Source organism: Cyrtonyx montezumae, unplaced genomic scaffold (genome assembly GCF_038088225.1).
Source record: "Cyrtonyx montezumae isolate F1298 unplaced genomic scaffold, pur_monq_1.0 scaffold_7, whole genome shotgun sequence".
Taxonomy (NCBI): Eukaryota; Metazoa; Chordata; class Aves; order Galliformes; family Odontophoridae; genus Cyrtonyx; species Cyrtonyx montezumae.
The window spans coordinates 32,434,848-32,459,234 of record NW_027072078.1 but is presented as its reverse complement, the minus strand read 5'-3'; the positions used below and the strand labels follow the sequence as shown (position 1 = coordinate 32,459,234).

General features: G+C 40.1%; 1 protein-coding gene across 6 annotated transcripts in view; it reads left to right on the top strand.

The window, feature by feature from the left end:
- GTDC1 (glycosyltransferase like domain containing 1) overlaps positions 1–24,387 on the top strand; it is a 158,119-nt gene that overhangs the window by 74,797 nt on the left and 58,935 nt on the right. For 5 of the 6 annotated variants that reach the window (XM_065751004.1, XM_065751005.1, XM_065751008.1 and 2 more), the window contains 2 exons: positions 1,635–1,802; positions 4,720–4,893. The exons of the other annotated variant lie outside the window; for it this stretch is intronic. In XM_065751004.1, coding sequence (XP_065607076.1) covers positions 1,635–1,802; positions 4,720–4,893 — 342 coding nt within the window. The remainder of the gene's footprint in view (positions 1–1,634; positions 1,803–4,719; positions 4,894–24,387) is intronic. 6 annotated transcript variants of the gene reach the window in all.

The window sequence follows — 24,387 nt, the reverse complement described above, 5'->3', positions numbered from 1 at the left end:
CTGTCAGGTGCTATTTAGGCTCACAAAGCTGGAGGAAGTGCTTCTTGCTGGTAGTTAGCAGCTTTTAAAACAGCAAAGAAACAAACAGGAGAGCATCTCGTGCCCGTTGCGTTCAGTTCTGGAAGCACTGAGAAGTGATGCAAGTGAATGAGGAAAGGTGTTTTCTGATGTCGTTACCAGTTCAACGCTTTTTTTTGCCGTAAGAAACATAAGCAGTGTCGTTTCAGCTTCTAAATCAGAATTTTCTAGTCATTGCAACAGTTTTCTCTTGGTGCTGGAGCTGGGCACTGCTAAGCGATCTGCTTGTTAATTCCTATTGCTTCTCATTTACACTGTAGTAAATTTAGGCCTGGCTCTTGCATGCTTCCCAACATTTGGTCCCTTCTTGCCAAACACAGCTGAGTTCATAGGCACTCTCTTGTACCAGTTTAGTTTTCTACTGGTAGGAAGCCTTCTCCCATCTGCTTAGACCTGTCCCCAGCCACAGTGAGCTCCGTAGGCTGTCACTCCATGTGGAAAACAAGTGGTGACTTACCTAACAACTGCTTTTTTGGCCTTTGGGTGGCTCGTAGCAGTGCGGTGCTCATGCCTTCATTGCTATTCTGTATAACAATCCCTTTAGAAGTACCAAATATTTGATGAACAAAGCAGTCACATTCATCTTTTACTTTGGTAAGCCTTTCAGATTAGCATTGATTCGCACTGATGAAGACGGATGCAGGATGAGTTCTCTAGGAAGTGTGTGTTCTCTAGATGCAGATTACTCAAAGACAGTATGTGTAGTAGCAAAGGTAACATTATGGTACATAAATAATATATATATGCATGTGTTTGTGTGGATATTTGAGGCACTCTTGTAGTTGTGGGGAGACTATGGGAAATTTGCCACTGCTTTCGTCAGGGTCACACTTTGCTATTATGTATTTAAATAAGCCCACTTTCTGGTAGCTTGATGACATCTGAGATGGCATCTGAGATGCCAGCTTGTTAGTGCTGTTTTGTGCCTGCTTCATATACCTGACGGATGTGAGCAATGCTGTGGACTGTGGAATCGTGGGAGCACTGTGACAATACCAGGGTGTGAGGATATGAACATTCCGTTATATAGGATACCTAAGAAAAATGAGAAAATAAAACACAGGAAAAGGGTGAAAAAAGAGACTACACTAGATAAGTGTACTGCATAAATCAAAAGGGTTTATGTCATAACACGAACATGTGCCATTCCTGCTCATATATTGAATTTCAGTAGTTGGTTGCATAAAGAAGTAAAGTGTAATGAAACTGGCAAGCAAAGTATTCCCTAGTCAGCCTTATCTTTGTTCCATTTGTCCTTCAGATACAGCTTTTCTTGCCTTTTTCAATAAAATCCATCCAGCTTTTTTATTTTGCATCTCTCTGTAACTGAGCTGGGAAGACCAATGAGATTCAGTGCTTTTCTAGTTGGGTTCTTAGCAGCTGCTTTTTAAGAGATCAAAACTTCGAGTGCTGCTACATGGTATTAAGGCTTAGCTATTGATGTGTCCCTATAGGGGTTATGTTTTTCTTGGGGGGGGAGAAGGGGAGGCGAAGGGTAAGGGGTGACCCCTGCGAGCATGCTCACGGGCAGTAAACACTGCTCTCCTTGTTTCCAGGATCCTCTTTGCAAGCTCCGTGCTTAACCTGGCTGAACTCGCTGCCCTGCGCCCTGACCTGGGCAAATTGAAAAAGGTCCTCTACTTCCATGAGAACCAATTGGCGTATCCTGTCCAGAAATGCAAGGAAAGGGATTTTCAGTATGGATACAACCAGATTCTTTCATGGTATGTGTTTCTTGCACCTCTCTGTGTTGTTTAGTGTGTCCTTCTACGTACTGATGCCCAGCATCTCCAGCCCTGAGGAGTCCTCCTCCATTTAGTTGAAGAGACTGGGAAGCAGAGGTACAAGTGGTGTCCCAAAGAGGAGCTGGGAAAAGGGTTCTGGCTAAAACCACGTCCCCTATCCACTCAGTGATACCAGCACCAGAGGAGGGTGGCAGCCCTGCCCACAGCATGGGCATGAAACCGGGTCATCTTTAAGGTCCCTTCCAACCCGAGCCATCCTGTGATTCTCTTGGGCTCCTGTGGCATACCTGGCATTGTGTGGGTTTTACCCCATCTTGGCCATCATGAGCAAGATGCTTTGTTCCATGTCTGCTTAGCAAAGCTGCAGCTAAGCACCTCCTGCTCGGCCATAGCTTTTACTGCATCCAACTGAAATTATAGAGAGGGTTTTAGGGAAATAAACAGAAATTAAAATGTAATGCCACACTTTTCTTGTGAAGAGAGGGCAGTAAACATACCAGATAAATCCTTACTTTTTTTTTCATCCAGTATTCAGAAATTGTGCAGTGCTAAAATACCCAGACGTTTTAAAGGCTGTGGTCCTTTATTGTTGCTAAAAACAAATGTATTTTTTGAATCTAAGTTAATGAAAGAAGTTAATAACCACCACAAAGCTGAAAAGCTTTGTGGTTAGACTCTGCACAAACCTAAGTGAAACAGCAAAACTGAGTTGTTCTGAGAACTGGAATAAATTGGTTTGCATTATCTTTTCTTTCCTAACTGCCATTAGGAGAATTATGAGGACCAGGGATTGAGCGTTTCAAGATATAAATTAAGCTTTTGCATCATGATAATGTAGGCCAGGGGATAGTCAAATTTCTCAGGGTACTCTCTGGCCATCCTGCAGCTGCTGCTGCCACCACTGCATTTGCACACATTTCACTGCTTGAGCAGCAGAGTGGGAGAGGATAGTGAAAAAACTGAAGAGAAATTTAGCAGCCATTTTCTGATTTTATACCTTAAAGATGTCTTTCTGTGACGCTGGGGTAAGGAATATTTTTTTGCTACATGTTTTGCTTTCTTATGGCAGTTCTTTACCTATTGTAAGCTGGCAGACATTATCCTCAAAGCATGTGTTTTTAAAATCTTACAATTCTTTTGCCTCACCTCCCCCTAAAAGTCCTCTATAGATGCTCCATTCCATTTCCTTCAGCCTCTCAATTGCATCTCTATGTAATTATATAATTTCCATCTTTCATTTTTGTTGCTATATAAACCCCATTTTTAAGAGCAAATGGAAAGCATCTCCTCAGTGCAGTGTGTAACTACCTAGCAGTCATCTGCAAGGAAGTGCCATCTTCCATCTTCCAAATCTGTTGGAAATACTAGAAACATGAAAATACATATTTCCAGATCTATCTTTATGTCAGTATATTTCCAACTCTTATCTGTCTCTGCAGTTTTGCATAGTTTTTTTGGGAGGGAAATTGAAATTGGAGCACTTGGAGTCTTCTTGAGCCATTAGAGGGAGATTTTATTTTCTCCTTAATGATTCAGAAGGGTTGAGATGATACTGGTAATAACATCACACATTTCAGTGATGGAATTCCTGTCCTCGTAGCTGCTTGGACTGCAAGAATGACAAGAGTGTTCAGGTTTGCAGTGATACACACAGGCTCCAAGATAAAGCTGGACACGGGAGGCTTGATATACGAGACCAAGAGAGGTGGGAATGTCTGGAGCCTTTGCTAGGTGCCAGCAGCAGATAACCATGTGGCTTCTGCTGCTTTATATCATCTGAAAGGTGACACAGGGAGGGGTAGATGGGGCTGTGGTGTCCTTGGAAGCAAAGGGTACAAAGTCTAGGCTGGGAAGAGTGGGGGATCCTGAAAACATTTTAACTCCCATGGAGTGCTTGAAAAGGACTATTTCTCTTTTTGCTTTTCCTGCTTTTTGGCTGCTTTGGGGACCAATGTCAATTTTCTTTCTTGACTCAGTGTGATACCACGAAGATGAATGACAGGCTCACACCTCAAATACACTTCTCACCAGCCCAGTGACTTACAAACACATCCTCAGTGTGTCTTACAGCCCATGGGTCTGTATTGCAGCAAGCAACATAGTGGGAGATCCAACTGGCCACAGAGCACACCTTACCTCCACCTGTGCTGCATTTGCCAGGGCAGCTGAGGCTGTGTCAGAGCTTCCCATGCTCAATTCCAGATACTTCAGGGCCTGCGTAGCTTTTTGCCATCTCCTGACCAGCTCCCAGTTGAGTGAAATCACTTGATCTGATTGATTTTTAGAACACAGCACTAAGAAACAATACGCTGTATTAACATGCCAAACTTATTTTCTTTTTATTTGATACTGTGTGCAATGTGGTGTCTACTTTTTGGTTAGCACATGCACTTTTTATGCATAGGTTAAAAAAACAAAGCCGTTTTTCTTGGTTATCCCAGTCCTTGGCCCACTTGGCCAGTCAAAGGTGGGTTAACCAAAAGGAAGTTGTCCTTCAGTACAGTGTTTTCTGTAAGGAGTCTTCTTCCACATTCTACCGAAGTCACATTGCAATGTGGCTTGTCTGTTTTGAAAAACATGGACAGTAATGTTAGTCTTACTCATGTTATGAATGGAAAGTGAACCATGGACAGAATGGGATCTGCTTCTTTGCTTTAAGAAAGAAAAGTTCAAAAATAATTCAAAGTAGAAAAAGGTCGAAATCTGTAAATCAGAATATTTCTAATTAAGGTACGTATGCTATTTCTGGTTCACCTGAAAAGGCTCTTATTAATTAGCATTCTCTTCATACCTTTTTTTTTATGTGAGAACGTGTATCCTGTTTTCATTGCGTTTAAAATAGCTCCACTCCTTTTGCACCAGCAGTGTGTTCATTAACCTTCACCGCTTTTTACAGTTTGGTTGCTGATATTGTGGTGTTCAACTCTGCTTTTAATATGGAATCGTTTCTTACGTCCATTGGAAAATTTATGAAGCTGATTCCTGACCACAGACCTAAGGATCTGGAAAAAATAATCAGACCCAAGTGCCAAGTTCTCTATTTTCCAGTCAAGTTTCCTGATGTGAGCAGGTCAGTACATTTTCCACGTCATAAATTGCCTCCAGTCTGTCAAAACTACCTATTTATGGTGAAGCTTTAACTAATCAGTTTCAGCATTGTTAAGTGAAGAGTTGGAAGATATGCACTCTCCCTTGCTTGGTAAGTGTGTTTCAGTAAGCAGAGGCTGCTGGGGCAGCATACAACCTCCCCCATCACTCGGTGTGAATAATTTCCCACTAGTTTCAGTTCTTAAAAAGTTGACTGTGCCTCAACTCCAACTATTTGTTTGTACAGGGGAGGTCAAGGAGGAGAAAGAAATTCTAGAGAATACTAACAGCGATAAGGCTGTAGTCGAGAAGCTATATTTCCCTTGGTATGCTGTAGTGGGATTTTATTCCTTCCCCCCTCCCCTACCTCTCATTTTATTGCTTCCCAGGTAGGTGAAAAGCATTTCAGTAGCACAGAGCAGACTTGCAGATTTTGGCATTAGCTGCAGTTGCAGTTGCTCTTCAGTCCTTTTCAGTTACTACGAAGGACGTTTTTTATTACCCTTGTTTCAGAGCCCATCCTGAAATTAGCAGTGGGTTATGTGGCTCAAAGGGAACATTCACCAGATCCCTTTCACTTTTGATTAAACCTGGCACAATTGTTTTTCCTATTACAAGGAACTTTTCCTCCCACTGAACAGGAACTTTGCTTCGATGGGACCGATATTAAATAGATAAGAGTTTGATTCTGCAATTTGATTATACTCTTAAAAATGACACGATGCTGAGTACGTGCTTTGTTGAAGTAAGGGTGGAAAGCAGTGTTGTGACTGCAAGGGTCCAACTTCTGATCTGATGACAGTTTCTGGTCACATGAGATGTTTCTCCTGACCTACTCGTGCTCCAAGCCACTTCAAAGACTAAATATGTGTTTGTGGCAGGGAGGTTTTTAGTATCAGGCCATGCATTCTATTGATGTCATGGAGCAAGGTTTGCATTTCATCACTTCACAAACATATTCTAAAGCACTGATGCAAAATCCATGTCTAACACGATGTCTCAAAGCTATGTGACTGGCAAGTGTGTTAAAATCCTCCAGTGCTGCTTAGGGCATTGTGTCTCAGGGTGGTATCATGACCTGTACCTCTCCACAGATCTGCTGTTGTGTCCTAGAGACCGTGCCTGCAAAGTGAGGGAACGCTGTGGGTGTTTCACATATTCTACACTGAGCCATTGCAAAGGGGTCTCATGGTTTTGGTGTACCTAGGAAATCTTGTGGCAACCTTCTGCCTTGCCCTGAAATTCTGTGACTTTTGACCTTCAACTGCAGCCATGACGCACTATCTCTTCACAAGACCACGCTTTAAATGATGGTGAATGCACCTGTGGTGGTTGAATGCTGTATTTTTTATTATTTTATTATTATCATTTTATTTAGACTGAATTGCTATAGTGGCAGAATGGAGACGGAGGAGAAAAAGGTTAAGAAAAAATTGTGGCCAAGCTAAAATTTACAAAGCAAGCTCCTAGCCCAGAGTGTTTTTTCAAGTTATTTTCAAATGGTAATTTGCTTTATCCAAACCAAACTCATACACTGTAAGTAAGTGATTATTTGCATGACTGACAATCATTTCAGTGCCTGCAGTCTTTTTAAAATGCATAATTTTGCTGAGATGTTGGGAAAATATTTAAAAATTCTGAAGGCAAAATAACCAGGGTGGTTTTTTTCTTTACTCTGACCTCTTTTATTTCGCGTGTGAATGTCAGAGGGTGTGCATGTCTCAAATGTAATCTTCATCTGGACATAAGTGATCTAAGAAATAGTCCTCGATTGTGCTAGTGATCATGTAAAGATTATTTTAGATTAACACCGGAATTGTTGGTTAAAATACATGAAAATACATCTGACCTTCCAACCAAAAACTGTACTAAAAGAGCAGGTCAAATGAGTAAATCCTATGAAGTATTTACCTGTTAATATGGTTACTGTAGATGATGGCTGTGCAAAATAACACAGGCAGTGCACTTAAGGGTAAAGGAGTAATGGCTAAGGTGAGATGTAGCACTACAGTGTGCATAATGTCCAATTAAATAGTTCAGATGGGCATCTAACAACTGCTTTTCTGCTATTTAGAAGTAGAAGTGACTAGATGATCCCTGGAGGCCCCTTCCAACCTCTACAATTCTGTGATTCTATGATTTTGTGAAGAGAATAATTTTACAATAAAGATTTATCATAAGGGCACCTCTTGTTCCCTGAGCAAACACAGACAAGTGAGAAGAGATGAACAGATTTGAGGTTACAGCAGAGTAAGACATCTGTGGAGCTAATCCTCCTGTTTTCTGCTTCTGATGACGACTAGCTTCTGGGCCCTGGAGTACCAAAGCTATTCCATATAGATTCATCCTCTCTCAATAGGATCTGTTTTGTTATGTTTTTATCTGCACACTCAGAAACTGTAGTCCGAGAACAAAATTCCCTTTCTAATGATGTTATTGTTGGCAGTTGCTTCCATTCTGTCCCTGGCAGTTGGCAAAGCTGGATCAGGTTGGGTGCTCCGTGCCATTGTAATATAGATTGCAGTTATCATTATTACTCCTCTAGTTGTGGTATATCTTTACCATCACCACGGTGTGGTAGAAAAGGGAGATACTTTTATAAGCAGGAGTGAATTAATGTTCCTAAGAGCTCAAAATGCAGATTGGACTGAAGTGGGCTAATGTAAAAGAAACATGAGGAGCACTGGGACAACAGTGGAAGATGGCAGTGGTTCTTTTTAAGTGGAACTTGTTAGTTAGCACCTTGTGCTGCCTGCATTATGCATTTAGGGGTAGAATTAAAGACTTTAGAACGTTGCTTCTGAATTTGCTTTTAGAATGTAGTACAGTTAGCAGGGCGTTTTCAACTGTTTGATTTTATCTTTGTTAGCTGTAGTGTAAGAGAGACAGAATTTTGTGATTTTGAAAATGCTTTCTGACCGGCCAGGGAAGTTTCTCACTCATGGTTTCTGAAAGGCACTGATAGTATCTCTGGTGAAGAAATATCACTATCATGTGGGGAGGAGCCTGTTTAGGGGAATTAAAACTGTAATCCTTGTGACTTGCATCACTGGGATCACACTTGCAGGTCTGAACCTGGTACCTCTGTTTAGATAACTAAGCATTTGATAACTAACTCCTCCTTCCTCTGTAATCAACACCACACAATAGCTTTACAGTTCTGGAATATACTGATGTCCACAACCAGGCACAGACCTGAATCCCCAAACACAAAACTATGGATAGACACTGGGGACGTGGCTGCATGGCACCAAGGGGTGCTCTACTCTACCCGTGTGAGCTCTCACTAACAGTCTTGTGTGATATACCTTAAAAGAGCAGTTGGAAGGCTATTTAGCCTTCCGTGCAGTAGCATTTATTAGCTTAGGTGGAGTATGATGCTAATGATAGTGATTCCAGCTTTGAGGCTATCTTTGAGGCACTTAGAGGTAGCTTGGGCATATCTATGGTGCTCTCTGGTAGGTATAGCCTCCCTGTCACCACAGTTTATGGGTAATTAGCATAATTAGATAACGCCAATAGCCTGCTCCTACCTTGGGGCTTGCTGCTGAAGAACGGGATGATGGAAACTGCTCCACTGAATGGCTTTCCTCCTCACCTACTGCAAGCAGGGTTTGAGGGCTGGCGTTGTCAGGCAGGAGGGATGCTCACAAGATCTGGGACATGACACCTACTGGGAGGGAAGCACTGTGCTGCCTTATCAAGGGCATAATATGGAGGATTTTAGGCAAGAGTTGGGTGAATGGGACGAAGGGAGGCTCGAGCATCCACACTCACTGGTGCGTCCTTCAGTGCTTGCATTCTGTGCCTTCAGAGGGTGATGCCAGAGTTCCTAATCTAGCCCTGGGGAGTAGCCACTGCCCCAGAGCACCCCACTGCTTGCATTTCAGAAGCAGGATAGATGAGTTTTGTCCCCACAGCTCTCTAGTGGCAAACCTACAATGCCCTCCTAAAGGAGAACCTGGCTGGATGGTCTGCTGGGATGTATTTCTTTTGCAAAACTTTCTAAAAAACTCATTTCTTTTTATCTGTTCAGAGGCAGAAATAGTTTTACTGGCTCTCTTTTATCTGTCGGATAGGTATTCAACTCAGTGCTGCCATAATAACCATTTAGTCCCACAATAGCTCACAAGGATACTTAAGCAGAATTCTCTGTGCAACCTAGTTTTTTATTATGTTGGGTACTGCTCATGTTGCATACAACACATTCCCATAAAACTTGCATTTTGTATTTACAGAGAAATTTCTCTGGAGAGTTAAGGTCTTGTAAAACATTCTTGTTCTACAGCATGAACGAATTATTATACTCTGGGGCATTAAAAGTGAAGTGTACTGAAGAAAAGAATTTTTTCATTAAAATGCAGTTTATATTGATAAAACAGATTACTAGCATTTGATGAAATGTGAAACTTGGATCTACCCATATCACTAAATCGCCAGTAGGTTTATTTTGGCAAGAAGAATAGTATATAATGTATATCAGGACCAATCATTATACAGTACCTGTTAGGTTTGTATTAGATTAAATTGTCTTTCACTGAAGTACTTGGGGAAAAAGAAAAGAAAAAAAAAACTAGTATATCTGTATCTTGAAGTAGCAGAATGTGGTAACCGGGAATATTAGAAAATAAAAGCTGTCGTGTTATCAGTTTTGGCACAGTCATTTATCAATCAGTATTTTAAACATTGACAAGTGGTAATTTAATGGGGAATGACCCTGTTGGCAGGAAGTTCTAATGACAGATGATGCAAACTCATTTATCACTATGGGGCTGTGCTGGCTTCTTACCTTTCTCAGTATCACAGCTCATATTTTCCAAGTCTGGGATGTGAGAAGCCACAAAGGGCAAAACCTGTGGCACTGAGCCCATAACCACTCCCATCTCGTCCCATTAACCCCTTAGCTGCAAATCTCACTGCAGCATAGCTGCCAGGATCTGCAAGTCTCGATACAAATTTAATTGCTGTTTGACTCCTAAGTGGGATTTGTTGGGCTGCTTGTAAGCACTTCCATCAAGTCAGGTTGTTGGAAGCATTGAGGATTTTTGGTTGTGTCCCTTGGAATGCAGAGTTGAAGCGCTCCTCCTTGGCTTTCAAAACCAAACCACATTCTAATAATTAATAGCACATTTCATTAGCAGGCATTAAAAATATTGCATGCGGTGCCCTATACAATGGGCAGCTATTATTATTATTATCATTACTACATTGAGAAGGAAATTGATGCTTTCAGAGGTTTAATTGATTCGTGCATATTCATGCAGGAAGTCAGTGGTAGAGTCACGACTGGACTAGATTATTATGCACTTCCACGCATAATAATTTTGCTGCAACTTGTATAGAGAGCAGACTACCTTGCTGTAATGTGTGTGGGCATTTGAAGCTGAGGGATGTCATGGGAGAGGAAATGAAAATGACACCTTCATCAGGAGCTGATATGGATGGCATTTTTAATTCTTTGAGGAACTTTCTGTAATACAGTAATTCAGCTAAACCTGATGAGAACAGAGGCGATCGTATATTTTTACTTTAATTTCCATTATATCAAAGGTTTTCATCTATTTGATATAATTTTAAGTTACCTATTTTAAAGCATAATAAACTGAAGCCCAGCTTTGTGCTTTCTGAGCTCTTCCTCAGTTCTGTTTCTTCTCTTCCCCTTTCACAACAGCATCTTCCTCCCTAAGGCTGGGAGTAAATACCATCCCCACCCAGGATGCTGCCAGAGGTAGCATTGCGCTCTCGTAGTAACGCTCAATGAAGTTTAAATGTAACTGGTTAAAACTGTCACGACAGACTTAAAATACAGCTTTTTGGGTTTTTTTTTTTTTTTTCTGTTCGAGGTGGTAGAAGGCAATTGATTCGTGGTAGAATCTTGCAGAGCACTAAATGCCCTCATTTTCACTGCAGTCATTCAGAGGTGAGGGCTCTTGGCGCTCTACGCAGTGACAAACGCGGATGGGAGAGGTGGCACGGAGCGGAAGGCTGAGATTTGAGTGACGTGGTGGCATCCCTCTTAGTTCCAATCCATATGGAAGGTACAGACTTCAATCTTTCACGTGTGCAAAAGGTGGCTTTTATAGGCACTTCTTCCCCTATTGAATTTTGCTTTTCAAAATATCGCCCTCGAGCATCTGAAGAACTCCATAATGTTCATTACAAGATTCAGAAATAGTGCACAGAAGTGGTGGGTATTTTGCTTTTTTCTTTCATGCTTGCAGAATTCATATTGATCATATTAGTTCTTAGTTGCTTCAGTGACAGAGCCTTATTGTTTAAACGTGCTGGGGCATTTGTTCTTCCAAGATAATAGGAAAGAAAATAGGCAGTGCTAAAAAATGCAGTAAAGATAAGGGACAGCAAAATAATATCATTTATTTTGGGGGATTCATCTCTGAGAATACAAAATGTTTTCGGAACTCATTTTGAGGAGAATGAAGGAATCTCTCATAGCAGTCATGGGGGAATGGCAGTCCCTTTAGAAAAAGCCCAACTTCGTCCTGAATGCTGTATTAGTTTGGAGAAAAAAGGGTGAAAAAAGGCAAGCACTTTTAAAGAGTGGAGGAATCACAAAGAAGTGGCCGACAGCCTGGCAAATTGATATTAAACGTAAAGCTAGAACTTTAAGTGGGGTCAGGCCTGCTTTGAGGACTGTTGTGTGCTGGATTGCAGACAGCCAATTCAACTTACAATTCCAGTTAGAGATGCTGTTAGATGGAAGTGACAGTACAGCCGATAGTAAGATATGCTATAGGAATTTCAGAGAGTGAAGGCTTAGAGAATAAAATTACGCTGTGGAATAAGAACGTTCACAGCTTTATGTCTGAAAAGGAACCTGGAAGCATGGAGACATAGCTCTCCAGCCCTATGGAGATGACCTTTACATAATGTGCAAGAACAATTTGACACGGATGTTTTATTTATACATGACCAAACGGGATGGAGGTAAATGATTTTGCAAAATCACAGATAATTCCTTCGTTGCACAAGGAGTATTTTAATATAGCTAGGTTGGCTTATTTTATTTTTTTTGTTTGTTTGCTTTTGCTTTCACATTTGCAACTAGGAATATTTAATATTTAATATTTTGGACATTCCCCCTGCTCAGTTGTGTCTCCCAGGTGAAATGATCCTCCTCCTTTTCCCTTTAAATAATTCAAATAGCATGCATTTAAAAATAGGAAAATCACAATGTAAACGTACCAGAAGTGCTTTTAAGGTGGGAGGCTGCTCAGCTTTACTATCGAGAAGATGCATTTCTAAATAGTAATGAGGGCTCATCAGAGTTTTGGGCATATAAGCAGGATGTAATAGGGATGCAGGCTGAAGAGCAACAAGAGATCCAAGTCCAAGAATGCCTTCCCAATTTCTTTTTGCCAAGAAAGTATTGGGAAAAAACTCTCTGGATTGTATTGGCTTTTTCTTAAAGATGGGGCGTTTTGCGTGTTGAGAAATCTGAATTCACATCAAAGTGGTTTTGAAATGGTTCAAGCCTAAACAAGATATTTTTTGTGTTCAGTCTTCGTTTTCTGAGCAATGTGGATGCTAAAAATAGCCTGGAAAGAAAAACAAAGAACAATCAGATTTTAATTGAATTGGCCAACCTGTGATTTATTTGAGAATAGTTTTGCGTTAAAACTGTGCAAGATTTGTTTATGATGTCTCCTAAGTAGTTCTCAGGTCAGACTTGCAGGAAACTAAATGGAAAACTAAATAGGAAAGCAATCAGCTCTTCCCTCTGCAGCTCATCACTGCATGCTGAATTGTGGACTGGTCTATATAGCTACGCAGCTAAATACAGGATCTAAAGAACATGCAGGTATGTGGAGCTCTTGCTATTGAAGAAATGGCAAGCAGCAGTGTCACTGAGCCAAACCAAGTAGAGGGAGGAAAAACAGTTTCTCTGTGATTCCCATGAAATAGGAGAAGGATTTTGTTTAAAGATAGGCATTGTTGTCCCTGCATAAAACACTGAAGAACTGTATGTTGTTCTGGTGTTCAGGAGAGATTAATTTAAATTGTGAAGCAGGTACAGCGAATTACTGCTAGGATGATTAGGAGAATCTGTATTACGAGAACAGATTAAAAGAGTATGGTTCATTTGTCCTAGCAAAATAAAGGTTGAGAAGGGGATATACGTTAATCTTTATAAATTCAGTCAGAGGATAAATGCCATAGAAGAGGAGGAATTATTTAAGTTCAAAGATAATCCTTATAGCACCACTAGGTAGAAGTTGGTCATTATTAAATGGCTCAGACTGGAAATAAAAATAAAAAACAACGACGTGTAGGTCAGTTGTTTGGTTTGATTTCTCTTAGGGGGATATAGTTTTGAATGTCAAAACACTTCAGAATTTTTAAAGTAGCTTGATAAATTTGTAGAACCATTGGTTAAAATGCATAGGAGTAGTACCAGAAAATTGAGGAGTTTGCTATGATGGTATCCACAAAATGAGGTGGACTGGGAGTTGGTCCCATTCTGACTTCATGTCTTGAGACCTGAGCTCAGCTCGTGGACTTCCGAGTGTAAAGACACGATGACGTGGAGCTGGTTCTCTGTCAGAGGACAAAGTGGCAAGGTATGAAACGCCAACAGCTGCAGTGTTTGGAGAAGTGCAGAGATTAACATGCTTCAGCAGGAGCCATCTTAGGCACCGCGTGCTGAGTATTGGGCCTTTGTGAGTATCCTTCTCAGTTTTGCCTCGGTTTACTTTTGGTTGCAGAAGCATTTGAGTAAAGTTCTTCTGTTGAGCTCGTGATAGTCAGAACGACTTCATTTTTCTGATGAGTCAGTGTGTTTTGTTTGTTTTTTTCATTTTCAACCCTGTATGCAGTAGTTTAATTGCCCCGATCTCTGCTTGAAGGGAATGAATCACTGAAAGAAGAAATTTTTATGCAGTAATTCTGAAATGTTATTTGTCCTTCATCAAGCTTCAGCACAGCTCTTTTGGTTTCTGAGTTCACTTACGTTATCTGCAATCTGGTCATGAATTGCTGATCTTGAATTATGTGACTATATATGGGAAAGAGAGGGTTTGACCCTTTTAGGGTGCCTAAATTGTGTTCCTTTAGTTGCCAGTAAAAAGAAGGATTATCTGTCAGGATTCCTGGTAAATAAATTGCACAAAAACAAAAAGAGCAATATATGTATTTGCCTCGTGCTACCTTGTGTGATATCCATAAAGTTACCAAGTACTTGTAGCATTCAAACATCTTATTTTTGGAAGTAGCTGAGCTCTTCTCCAAGGTACTCAATGCAGAGCTTGTTTATGCATCTATACGTTAGCAACTTATTATTCCACGAGCGTCACTTCATTTTGGCTAGCAATAAGTTCTGTTCACTCATTGTGCTGCAGAGGAATGTTTAAAGCTGAAATGTGCATTGGAGTCTGTTTGTTTGCAGCAGATGATTTGCCTAAGCTTTGATGCGCAGTCACTTTCTGACATTTGTGTATTTCAGCAGTGAACAATGTAAACTCATTTTCTGAGCACTTTGATTACTTGCACATAGCAGTGCCCATGGCATGTGACAGAGAAGAGCACTCTATCCACTAATCAGATAGATATGCTTCAAGCGTATTTACACAAAATAATGAAAACAGCTGTTAGATACCTTTAAACTTGAGTGTGTTTTGTTATTAATCTACTAGCCCGTACACATGACACTATAATTCTTCGCTCACTCAAGTTGCCTTTAATGACACAGTAATAAAACTGAGAGGGATGAAAGTAATGGAATTGTAGAATGTAATGCCTCAATTGTTCTACAGTGTCTTCCTTTTTGCCAAAATAAACCACAATTAGGTCCATATGGTGTTTTGAAGTTTTCAAGCAATGACCCTAATAAAAAGTAATGAATTTCTGACAAAAGAAAGCATGGTGCTCTTTTAAGCAGATATCTTCGCTATTGATCTAGTTATGATTGCAGACTGATATGCTAATAGAAGAAGAAAGGTTCAACGTGCCTGGTACAAGCACTTTCATTTGTGGTTTATTTCATTCTTATGAAATTCAGATTGAAAAGGTAGAAACATGTTGTAATCCATCAGTTATGACTCCCTTTTAAAAGGCCTACTATAAAGAAAACAAATGGATTTTTCTTGAGAAAAATGGAGTTTGGAAAGCATTAGCTAAGTTGAAATTTCAAAAGCACTTGTTAACTGGGAGACTGCCTTGCAGTGATGGAGAGCTTTGAGAGAACGTGAAACCTGACTTGGGCACGTGATTGATCTCAGAGGTCCAAGCTCTTTGTTATTCGTTTTTGTCTCTTTAAACCTTTTCTTGGGGGTGATGCTTCTCTTCATTTGGAGAACCAGATTGTCTGCTGAGCAGTTGTTAGGTGAATGTAGGTACTCGACTACAACGAGTAGAGAGGGCTTCATATAAAGCACATTCTTATGGGCAGCCATGAAAAAAACATGATGTGTCCATTTTGTGCCAATGGAGCAATAATGTCTGAAGTATGGGTAATCCCATCTTTGTAAAATGGAAAAAGCCTGCTCTGGAAACAGATACCAGAGGAAGGGGAAAACGCATGATTGGTTTGATAACTTGAACTGGTAGTATTTGTTGAGTGAATGTTCATTCCACATATGCACAGTCCTAAATGACTGAATTGTAAAGCATCTGCTGGATAATGTATATTATTGGCATTATTTACCCTGAGCAGTGTACTTCATGTTGCAACATGAGGTTATTCTGAGCATCTTCTGAATAAAATCTACCTTCTCTACCTTTGATTGCCACTAGAAATTATCTCTGAGTGGCTCCTTCATGGGTAAATTAAGGATCTGTTTATCTAATGGGCTAATTTCTTTATTGCTTGTTCCCAGACTATCGAGCTGCTTCTCAGACCTCCCACTCTAGTCTCTACTTCTCCCTCTTTGGAAAATAATGTAATTGTTCCCTCAGTAATCCTTATCATTTTTCATTTATTTTCCAAGATACAGAAGCACTGATAACTTACTTTAGTTTGAGACCTTCTACATTGGTAATTTTTCCATGCCCTTATCTATTACATATTTGTGTATAGTTACTTTATTCATCTTAATGGAAGAGCCTTGTTCATGGGTAAAACTTTATCCTCTACAATGCATCCTACTTATAAGTGAGGTAAATGAATTGCTATCTATTCTACCATTTTTCTTTGTGGAAATAGATATTCTTTTGTAATTTCTCACCTTCTTGTACTTGACACTTCAATGGAATTTGTAAGATTGGTTTGGTTTGCTGCAGTCATGTTTAATTGCAGTAGGCTGGGGCTTAGAAACTTGGGCTTGCCTTTTGGAAGTGGGAGTGGACTTCAGGAGAAACAAATCTCACTCGAGATCATAAGCTTGGGAGGGTTTTTGGTGTTTGGAATTTTAATAAGAGGAACATAAAAGTGAAAAAACCCTGCCTTACTTCCTGTAATTTAAATAGGTTTGAATTGATGTTTCTTGCTTCAATTCTCAGTTAAAAGATTTAAGAAATAGAATTACGTGTGAATTTAGACTGGTTTTAAACTACATAAAAATTCCAGCAAGCATAGGTAGCCTAGGAGGTCAATGTGTTTAATAAAATAAGCTGGTTTCTGTAGCCCATTGTAGATCAGAGGGTTTGAGCTTTTCACACTGATGAGCATGCTCCATGAAAATGGTACAAGGCAGTGGGTTGATCCTTGGGCCCTTGTGTGCAGCTCATGCTCTTGTGCTTGCATTCAATTCCTCTCCCTTCCTGTATCACAAGCAATAAAAACGCTGACATATTTTTAATACTGACAAAGGGGTCTTAAAGCTAAAAAGAAGCATAGGAGCCTTCAAAACTATGTCTTGTAGCCCCTGAATTTATTCAGTGAAGTATGAAGACTTAATTCTGCAAAACTGTACTCCCTAGAGTTCTTTGAATATCATTTGGAGACTCTGGAAATTCTGCCTTATTTTTCATCCAACTCTGTTGAAATTGTTTGAGGTTGCTTAGTCCTTCAGAGTTCTCAGTATACCTGCAAAGGCTGATATAAACTGAACCTTTTGAGCCTGAAATATTAACTGTTTGTGATAGCCCAGGTGCAGGATGTTGGTCTGGAAGTGTAAGCTCACTGGCTGCTACTTATTGTGTCTTTCATTCATTTGCTAAAGGACTCCATATACTCTTATTTCCACATTATAAGTAGTGATGTAATCCTGTACTGTGATAGTACCTGAGGAACATCCCATGTGTACATCATGTACAGGAGTAGATCGTTTGCAAGCAGTATTTACTACTAGAGTGTGTTCTGCTGGATTATGGCAGTGTAGATCTGCAAAATCAAGTCTTGACAGAGGGAATGCCTTTCCTAATCAGTCATGCAAAACCCCAAAGTTGTCTTATTTTTGGTCTGCTGATGCATGTATTTTTAGGCACGTCACAACTTCTTTTCTTCCTTTCGTTTCAATACAGTCAGCCTCCCTTAACAGCAACATTTGCTGTTGTGTAATGATCAGAGTTGGTAATTCTTAGCAGTAGATGGAGGGGACAAGTTTAAGAAAACATTTATTGTACTGTGTTTTGGAAACATTAGCTAGTTGTAGAGGTTAGGTTGAAAATAGCAGGAACTAGTACGGCAGCATTTTAGTAAATTGGGATATAAACAAACATCTGTTGCAGGAATGTAGAAATGACATCATAAAGAATGTATGCAAAAAACTTAATTGAAAAAGAATGATGTAGAATTGCAGCATGACTCTAAGTCTAAATTGATTTCTGCTTTCTGAGTGAAAGTGGGATTTTTGTGCAACATTCCAATAGTATAAAGTATTTAAAATGTAATGTCCTATTAACACACCTAAAATGTAGGCTGCGGGTCACCCAATAAGAATAGTAGTTACAGTAATACAGTATATTGAATATGCAATTATCTTGACAATAGTTTTATTTTTTCAACAATTTTGTCATAAAAGAGCAGTAAGATACAATGAATTTGATTCATTTTGTGTGTGTGAATCATTTAATAGGCCATTACATCTACTATATTAGACTCCATTCTCCTTTCAGAGCTTTTCATTATAAGGCTGTCTTTAATGGAAAGAAGTTTAACCTTCCCTCCCAGATAGATTGAACCCCATAACAGTGTAAACATTCTCATTATAAAATAAAATCCCCTTCCCCAAGGGCAGCACTATAATTATGTTGCTGAGTGTTGTACAAATGTTTCTCTTAAAAAATGTTGTCTCGTTCTTGTCCTCAAGTTTTTATCATTTTCATTTATAAAGAGAATCAATAGTACTTTTAAATTGTAATTTAATAAAATAAATGCGATCTGATTATTTTTTAATTTTTTTGAAGTTATTTTAATCAAGTTTTAGAAGAAGTCATCAGTAAAATTGCTGTTGATTTATAAATAGGATAATTAGAGGCTTTCCTCCTAAGTACTGCTCACTGGCATTGTGGCTGGTTTTATTGCCTAGTCAAACCTCTTCATTCAATTTTAAAATTGCCTTTTGAATGAACTGCTCCATGAGTTTGCCAAATAGTGTCACTATTAATACCTTAGCTCCTCTATTTCATTGTCCAGTCCGTAAATGCACAATAAATTGTTTGATAAGGAGGTCAATGAGGTTGTGCTAGTTTCGGAGTGAATTACAGCCGGGCGTTTCAGATGAGGTCAGGCTCTCACTGTGCTGCTGCGTGGGGACAGTGCTGCTCTGCTCTGCGAGTTTCCATGTGCCATTCCTCACCCAGCCCTGCAGAATGATCAGAGCACCTCAATCACTTCATTTCATAGCAGAGTGTGGTTCTGTGGTTTGTCCCTTAGCTCAGTGGCACACGCTATGGACTCCATGGTGATGTGTTGCATGGGAGATGCTGGCCTAAAGCATCTCTCCCAGCTCGGTGAGCAATGTGCCCCACCAGGTGCTGGACAGCAATGTGTCACTCTGTATTTCTGCATCCAGGCAGTGCTTCCCCAGTGGAAATAGAAACGTAAAAGGCAAAAGTAAGAAACTTTGTGCTTGTTGAGTCTAAAAGAAAGTCTGTTTGTGTGTGTCTCTCCCTTTGTAACAGAAGGAATGTTTCTTATGTTTCTGTCTTCAGACAGTTGGCACACATTTCATCTCAGCAGCTGCTTTCTCTTAAAGTGCAGTAGAGTGTAGGACTGTAGTGACACTAGCATTAATACTTCACATTCTGCTATCATATGCTGTCACTGTGAAATATGGATCTAGGTTACATGTGTTTGCAGACTTTGTACTACTGAATTATGAAAGCTGACTCCGTCGGAGGATTGTGTTGTATTCAGAGACTGTGAACTGAACAATAAATGAATGCAGTAAGAGACTTGTAGGAACACGCAGCATCCTCCTTTTTGGCCTAATTGAGCTTATAGCTTTAAAAGGTAGGATTGCCAAAGAAAACTCCGTTGTTGACTTTGCTAAATATATTCAGCAGACACCTAAATATTTCTCTTGCGGGCACCTTGTAGTTGCTATACTCGGCGTTGTTTAAATGTTATTTTTAAATCCCATTCTTCTGAGTGGTAGGACTAGAATGTGTTGCAGAGAATAGAAGTGCTACTGTGGGGCTACAAAAAGTGCTTAACAGAAAATAAGTTACTGGGAACAATTGGCTGTGGTGTTATCAGTCATTAGTGGTAAGGGCTGTGCTTCTGGCTACACGCAAATACTCCAACGCATGGTGTAATGAGAGAGTTGCTATGGATGTTGTGAAAGAAGAGTTTGGTCTTACTGAACTTGTCTGGGTTTCAGCTACTTACCCACGGTGTATTTTCATGCTTAGCAAAAAGAGGGGTTTGTATCATATGCATATTTAATTTCATGTGAAGTGGTTGCTGTCACCACTTTTCCCGTGTTAATTTTGATGTTTCTTTTGTACGTGATGCTTAGTTGGAACAGTGGGATTGTACCTCCTTGTGCATTGGGACTTCCCATGACAGCTTGCTTGGTTGTCGTCTCATGTCCTGCCTTCTTTTAAACGACATCCAGGTGCTGTTGGAGTTTAAATATGCTCATTAAGAATTGCCGTAGACTAGAAACCACTCACTTCTAATTTTATACTCTAATAGTGCGTTCTTCAATTGATTGTCGAGAGGTGAAATACATTAAAAAAATGTTAGTGGCCAGATTTAACCTATTAATGAGTCGTTCTGGAGATAATATCTGCACGCTCTCATACTGCCCTAGCAATAGGTGTAATAAATCAACATGGTGCTGTACAGGCCCTCACTAATTTTCTGTCCAGCAAGGAGGTGTAACTTCAGTCCTCTCTTCTTTGCTTGTCTTCTCATAAGCAGCAAGCTCTTTTATACTTCACTGCGGTGAGATTCAGGTTTTTCAGTGGCAAATGACAGTAGAAACACCAGTAGAAACTGCTTGAACAACACTGTTTTTCTGAAGTGTTTTTGGAATCTCTTCAGATACACAGAACAGTACATAGAGTACCTTTAATTATGGAAAAATAATCAAGGGGTGGAGTATTGAGGTGGTTAAGAGGTAGAATTAATGTATTCTGTGTCTAATCGATGTGATTTAATGGTTAATTTGCACTGCTTTTAGAATACTACTCATTACAACACATGCTGGCAAATCAGAATTGCCACTTTCTGTGGGACCAGTTATAAGAAAGCTGGTGTCACTTCTCAAACGTGCAGGAAGAAGACCTTTATGCTTGAGTTGCATCATGTGTTGGAGCTTTTTGGTGGGGAGGTGTTCCTTATGCTTATATATTTGGTGTGTTTTATTGTATTAATTGGAGAAACCATAAAAGCACTATGACGACATGTGACATTTCCCTTCCTGTCCCTCTCAGGGCAGCAGATGTCCCACACATAACCAGGCACTGGTCTTCACGAAGCCTTGCGATTTCAGCTTCTCTGAGATTACGCTGCAATGCCCCCAGAGATGCAGCGAGCAAAGTTCTCAAGCCCTAAAAGACCAAACTATGAAACCACATTTTCAGATAGATTAAAAATGTCTGTCAGTGGTTGACTTGATGTTTGATTGAACAGAAGTCCTTTACATGTGTGTGCTCAAGCCTGTATTTCTGGAGCTTGCAGGAACTCTGTGTGCTCAATTCTTCTATCTGCTAATAAAACACCTCCAGCAGAGCCTGCTTCTGGAGCAGTCCAAGCCTAAGATTGAATTTCTGAGATACCCTTAGAGACTTTTGAGCCCTGTTTGCTAATTAGGATATCCCTGTTGTGGGAGGAGGTCCCAAACAACCTCTGCTGTTGGGGCTTCTGAGCTTATTCAAAAGAATTAAGCCATGCTGTCCAAGGCAGTGCTGAAGCCAGTTGTGTTTATCTGGGCAGGTTTATCATCAGGACATCCCAACACGCCTACCTTCTGTATAGGAACTGCTGAATCACGGCCTTAACCACTGATTGGTTACCTGAGGTGAGCACTGAGTCAGCCAAGGGCGCACAGGTGAAGGTGATATACCTGTGTGAGTGGAAGGGGTGGAGTCTGGCTCCACCTCTCCCAAACCCCATTTAAGGGCTGACCACCACCAGGGAAGGATCTCTTCTCGGAGATCCCTCCTACGTGGAGTCCCCTGCGAGCCTTGTCATCTTGAAGGTGAGCTATCTTCTCTTTTGAATTATTTGTGTACTGTCTATATAGACCTACTCAAATATGCCATCATCTATACTATTTCTTTTGAAGTACCATCCTTGGGAGTTATTTACCCCACACCTTCCAATTAGCTTAGATTCCAATCAGCATTCTCACATGTTAATGATTGATGCTCTGGCTTCAGGTTGTAGCTGCATTTAGTCTTCAAATAATGGCTTGCGCTACGGGCATTGCTGTGTAACCAAAGGAAAGGTGTAATATTGAGCTTAATGCACAGAGGTTTTTTTTCCTGCTCATTTATTATGCTGCTAAGATAGCTTAAATCATAAAATACAGGGGGTCGGGAACTTAAGAAACTTAGTCATTGGAATCACTATTAAAAAGTGGGCAAATGCTGATCTTATTCCAGGGCATTCACTCATAACATGCATTGCATCTCAGATACAAACGAGGACTTGAAAATATGAACTTAATCATATATTTTTTTACAGGTTTTGCAATTCTGATGCCCTGTAATGCATAATAGAAACTTTTAAAGTGGTTTTTATTTTGGGCATTTGACATTACGCATTTCATCATTTTTTTTTCTGCTTTTTGGGTTCTTAAAGATCACAGTGTGTTGATACTGTTCTCCCCCAAACACACACAGGAGATGAGAGTTTGTAAAAGCGTAATTCGCTTTCATCTTTTGCACTGTGCTATAAAGGGTTATCGAGACAAAGGCACAGTTTGGTCTGACTCTTGTTTAGCAGCTGGCAAAGATGAGCATTGGTTAATAAAGTAAAAACAATGGAAACCCCACCCAAAGAGCAGTTTTGCACTCAGATGCTCAGTTTTCACATTCTTTTTCCTCGTGATGATGTGATCATTTCACTCCAGTTCTCCAGTCGCCATGCAGTCTCCTAGGACAGACAAGACCTGAATTTCTAATGTGAAGAAGCATGATGCAAGCATGCTATACATTATAGAGAAGGGGAAAAATCCCTTGGTTGATTCTTGATTTGTTTTGCATGCACCTTTAACTTTTAAAATACGTCTTTGACCATTTACAAATCGGAATTGTAAACATAAGCTTTGTAGAGGTGGTGCTTAAAGATACTATTTTAGATATATATTTATTTTCCTATGTAACATTCTAGTTTCTGCTCCTAAATGACATAATGCTCTATTTCTCGTGATTTTCTTCTGTTCTGTTGTGTGATTTACATCTGGAACTGCACTTGGAGGTGGAATTCCACTCTGTTCTTGCACTGAGACGGTACCTGAGTTTTTAAATATGCATATAAACTTCTGTCTGCTTCATTCCAAGAAGAATACTTTGTAGATAAGTAGATGAAAACTGATTAACAAAAATTTCAGTTGTGAAATATTCAGAGAGTGGTCAAGAATAATGGCTTATTTACAGCATGCTCGATTTTAAAAAGATACAAATAGTGGATATGGGAAGAACAGCTAAAGAGAAACGTTTTCTTGGATACTGAGTGGTAAGATTGTTCTACATTGGTACAGGTTTGAAAAAGGAAGCTTCCATGTCTTCAGAGGGATTAAGTTTCAGTATGTGTATTGGCAGTGCAGTCGGTTACCACAAATTCATCCTGCAATGATGGTTGGTACAGAGCATCACTTTTTATCTCCCACTAGAAATAATCTGCTGCTGCTGTTTCAGCAGCTCTGTGAACTCTGTTGGCATATTTTGTACCTGTAGGTTTAATTTCAGACCCTAAGATGAGGTGGAGGTGTCCTGTGCAGCACTATGGGTAACTTGTGCATGTTCAGTGGAGTACATGTCTCAGCTTCCATGATGCCCTGCTTTCATATCCTTAAATACACAGCAAAGATCTTGTTCGTTCTGCTCCCACAAGAGCAGGTAGAGCAAGAGCACAAACTCAATGCCTGTAAGAGCTTGCAGAGCCAAAACCCATCCGTGGCTCCCAGCCATAGTGCTCACTGTCCCACCCTGCTTTGCTGCTCTTCTTTGGAAACGTGTGTACTTTCCTCTTGGAAAAGCAAAGGAGGAAATGATGGAAACCAGACCCAGGTGACATAGTGAAGAGGAGTTGGAGGTGGAGCAGGCGATCACAATCATTTGGCTCCTTCTGGTTCCTATTGCACATTGTCACCAGGTTTGCAGAAAGCGGTTCTTTCTCAGGAGACCAGTTTAGGGATGAAGGAGTTCAGGGTTGTTTTTAGCCAGGAACCAGTTAATAATGTCATTGCAGAACCTGTGCCAGGTGAATTGTATGGTGCCTCATTAGGTCCGGTGACACCTCCTCCGTGTGTCAGTCCTGCTCATTACAGAGTTCTAATGGCTGCTTAGATTCTGAGATGAGCACACTAGTTTATAAAGACTGTGGCTGCAAACATTGCTCCTGTCCCTTCTCCTTGTTAAAATTGATAAAATATTTAAAATCATTTTCAACTATTTTTTGTTCATTAGGAGACCGATACAGCCAGACCAGAATGTGTTTTTAAAAGCAGCTTTACTGAATTCAGCTGAACTTCCAAATCTGATGTCTTACGGTTAAAGTAGCAATGCCAGAAACATAAAGAACTCGAAGTAAAAACATTCTATTCGTACCTCATCTTCGTCTCATAAACTGTTCTGGATGTAAAAATAAAATAAAAGAGAAAAAATGAATCAGCAACAACCTGTTCTTACTGTTTTGTAATGTATGTGTGGCATTTGATGAACACTTCATCAATTATGGAAAAAAACTGCATGGAGAGAGGGGTGCTGTCTTGTTTTTATACTCAGGTATCACTGTGTGATGTCAGGGGAACACAGCCCTACTGCACAAAACTTGTTTCAAAACTGCTTTGGTTCCTCCTTAGAATATGAGGCAAAGGGAAAGCTATGCCGCTTCCTGAACTCCCAAGCACATCTCAAAGTGTCAAATTAAATGCTACGTATTCCAATATGATTATTTTCTTGG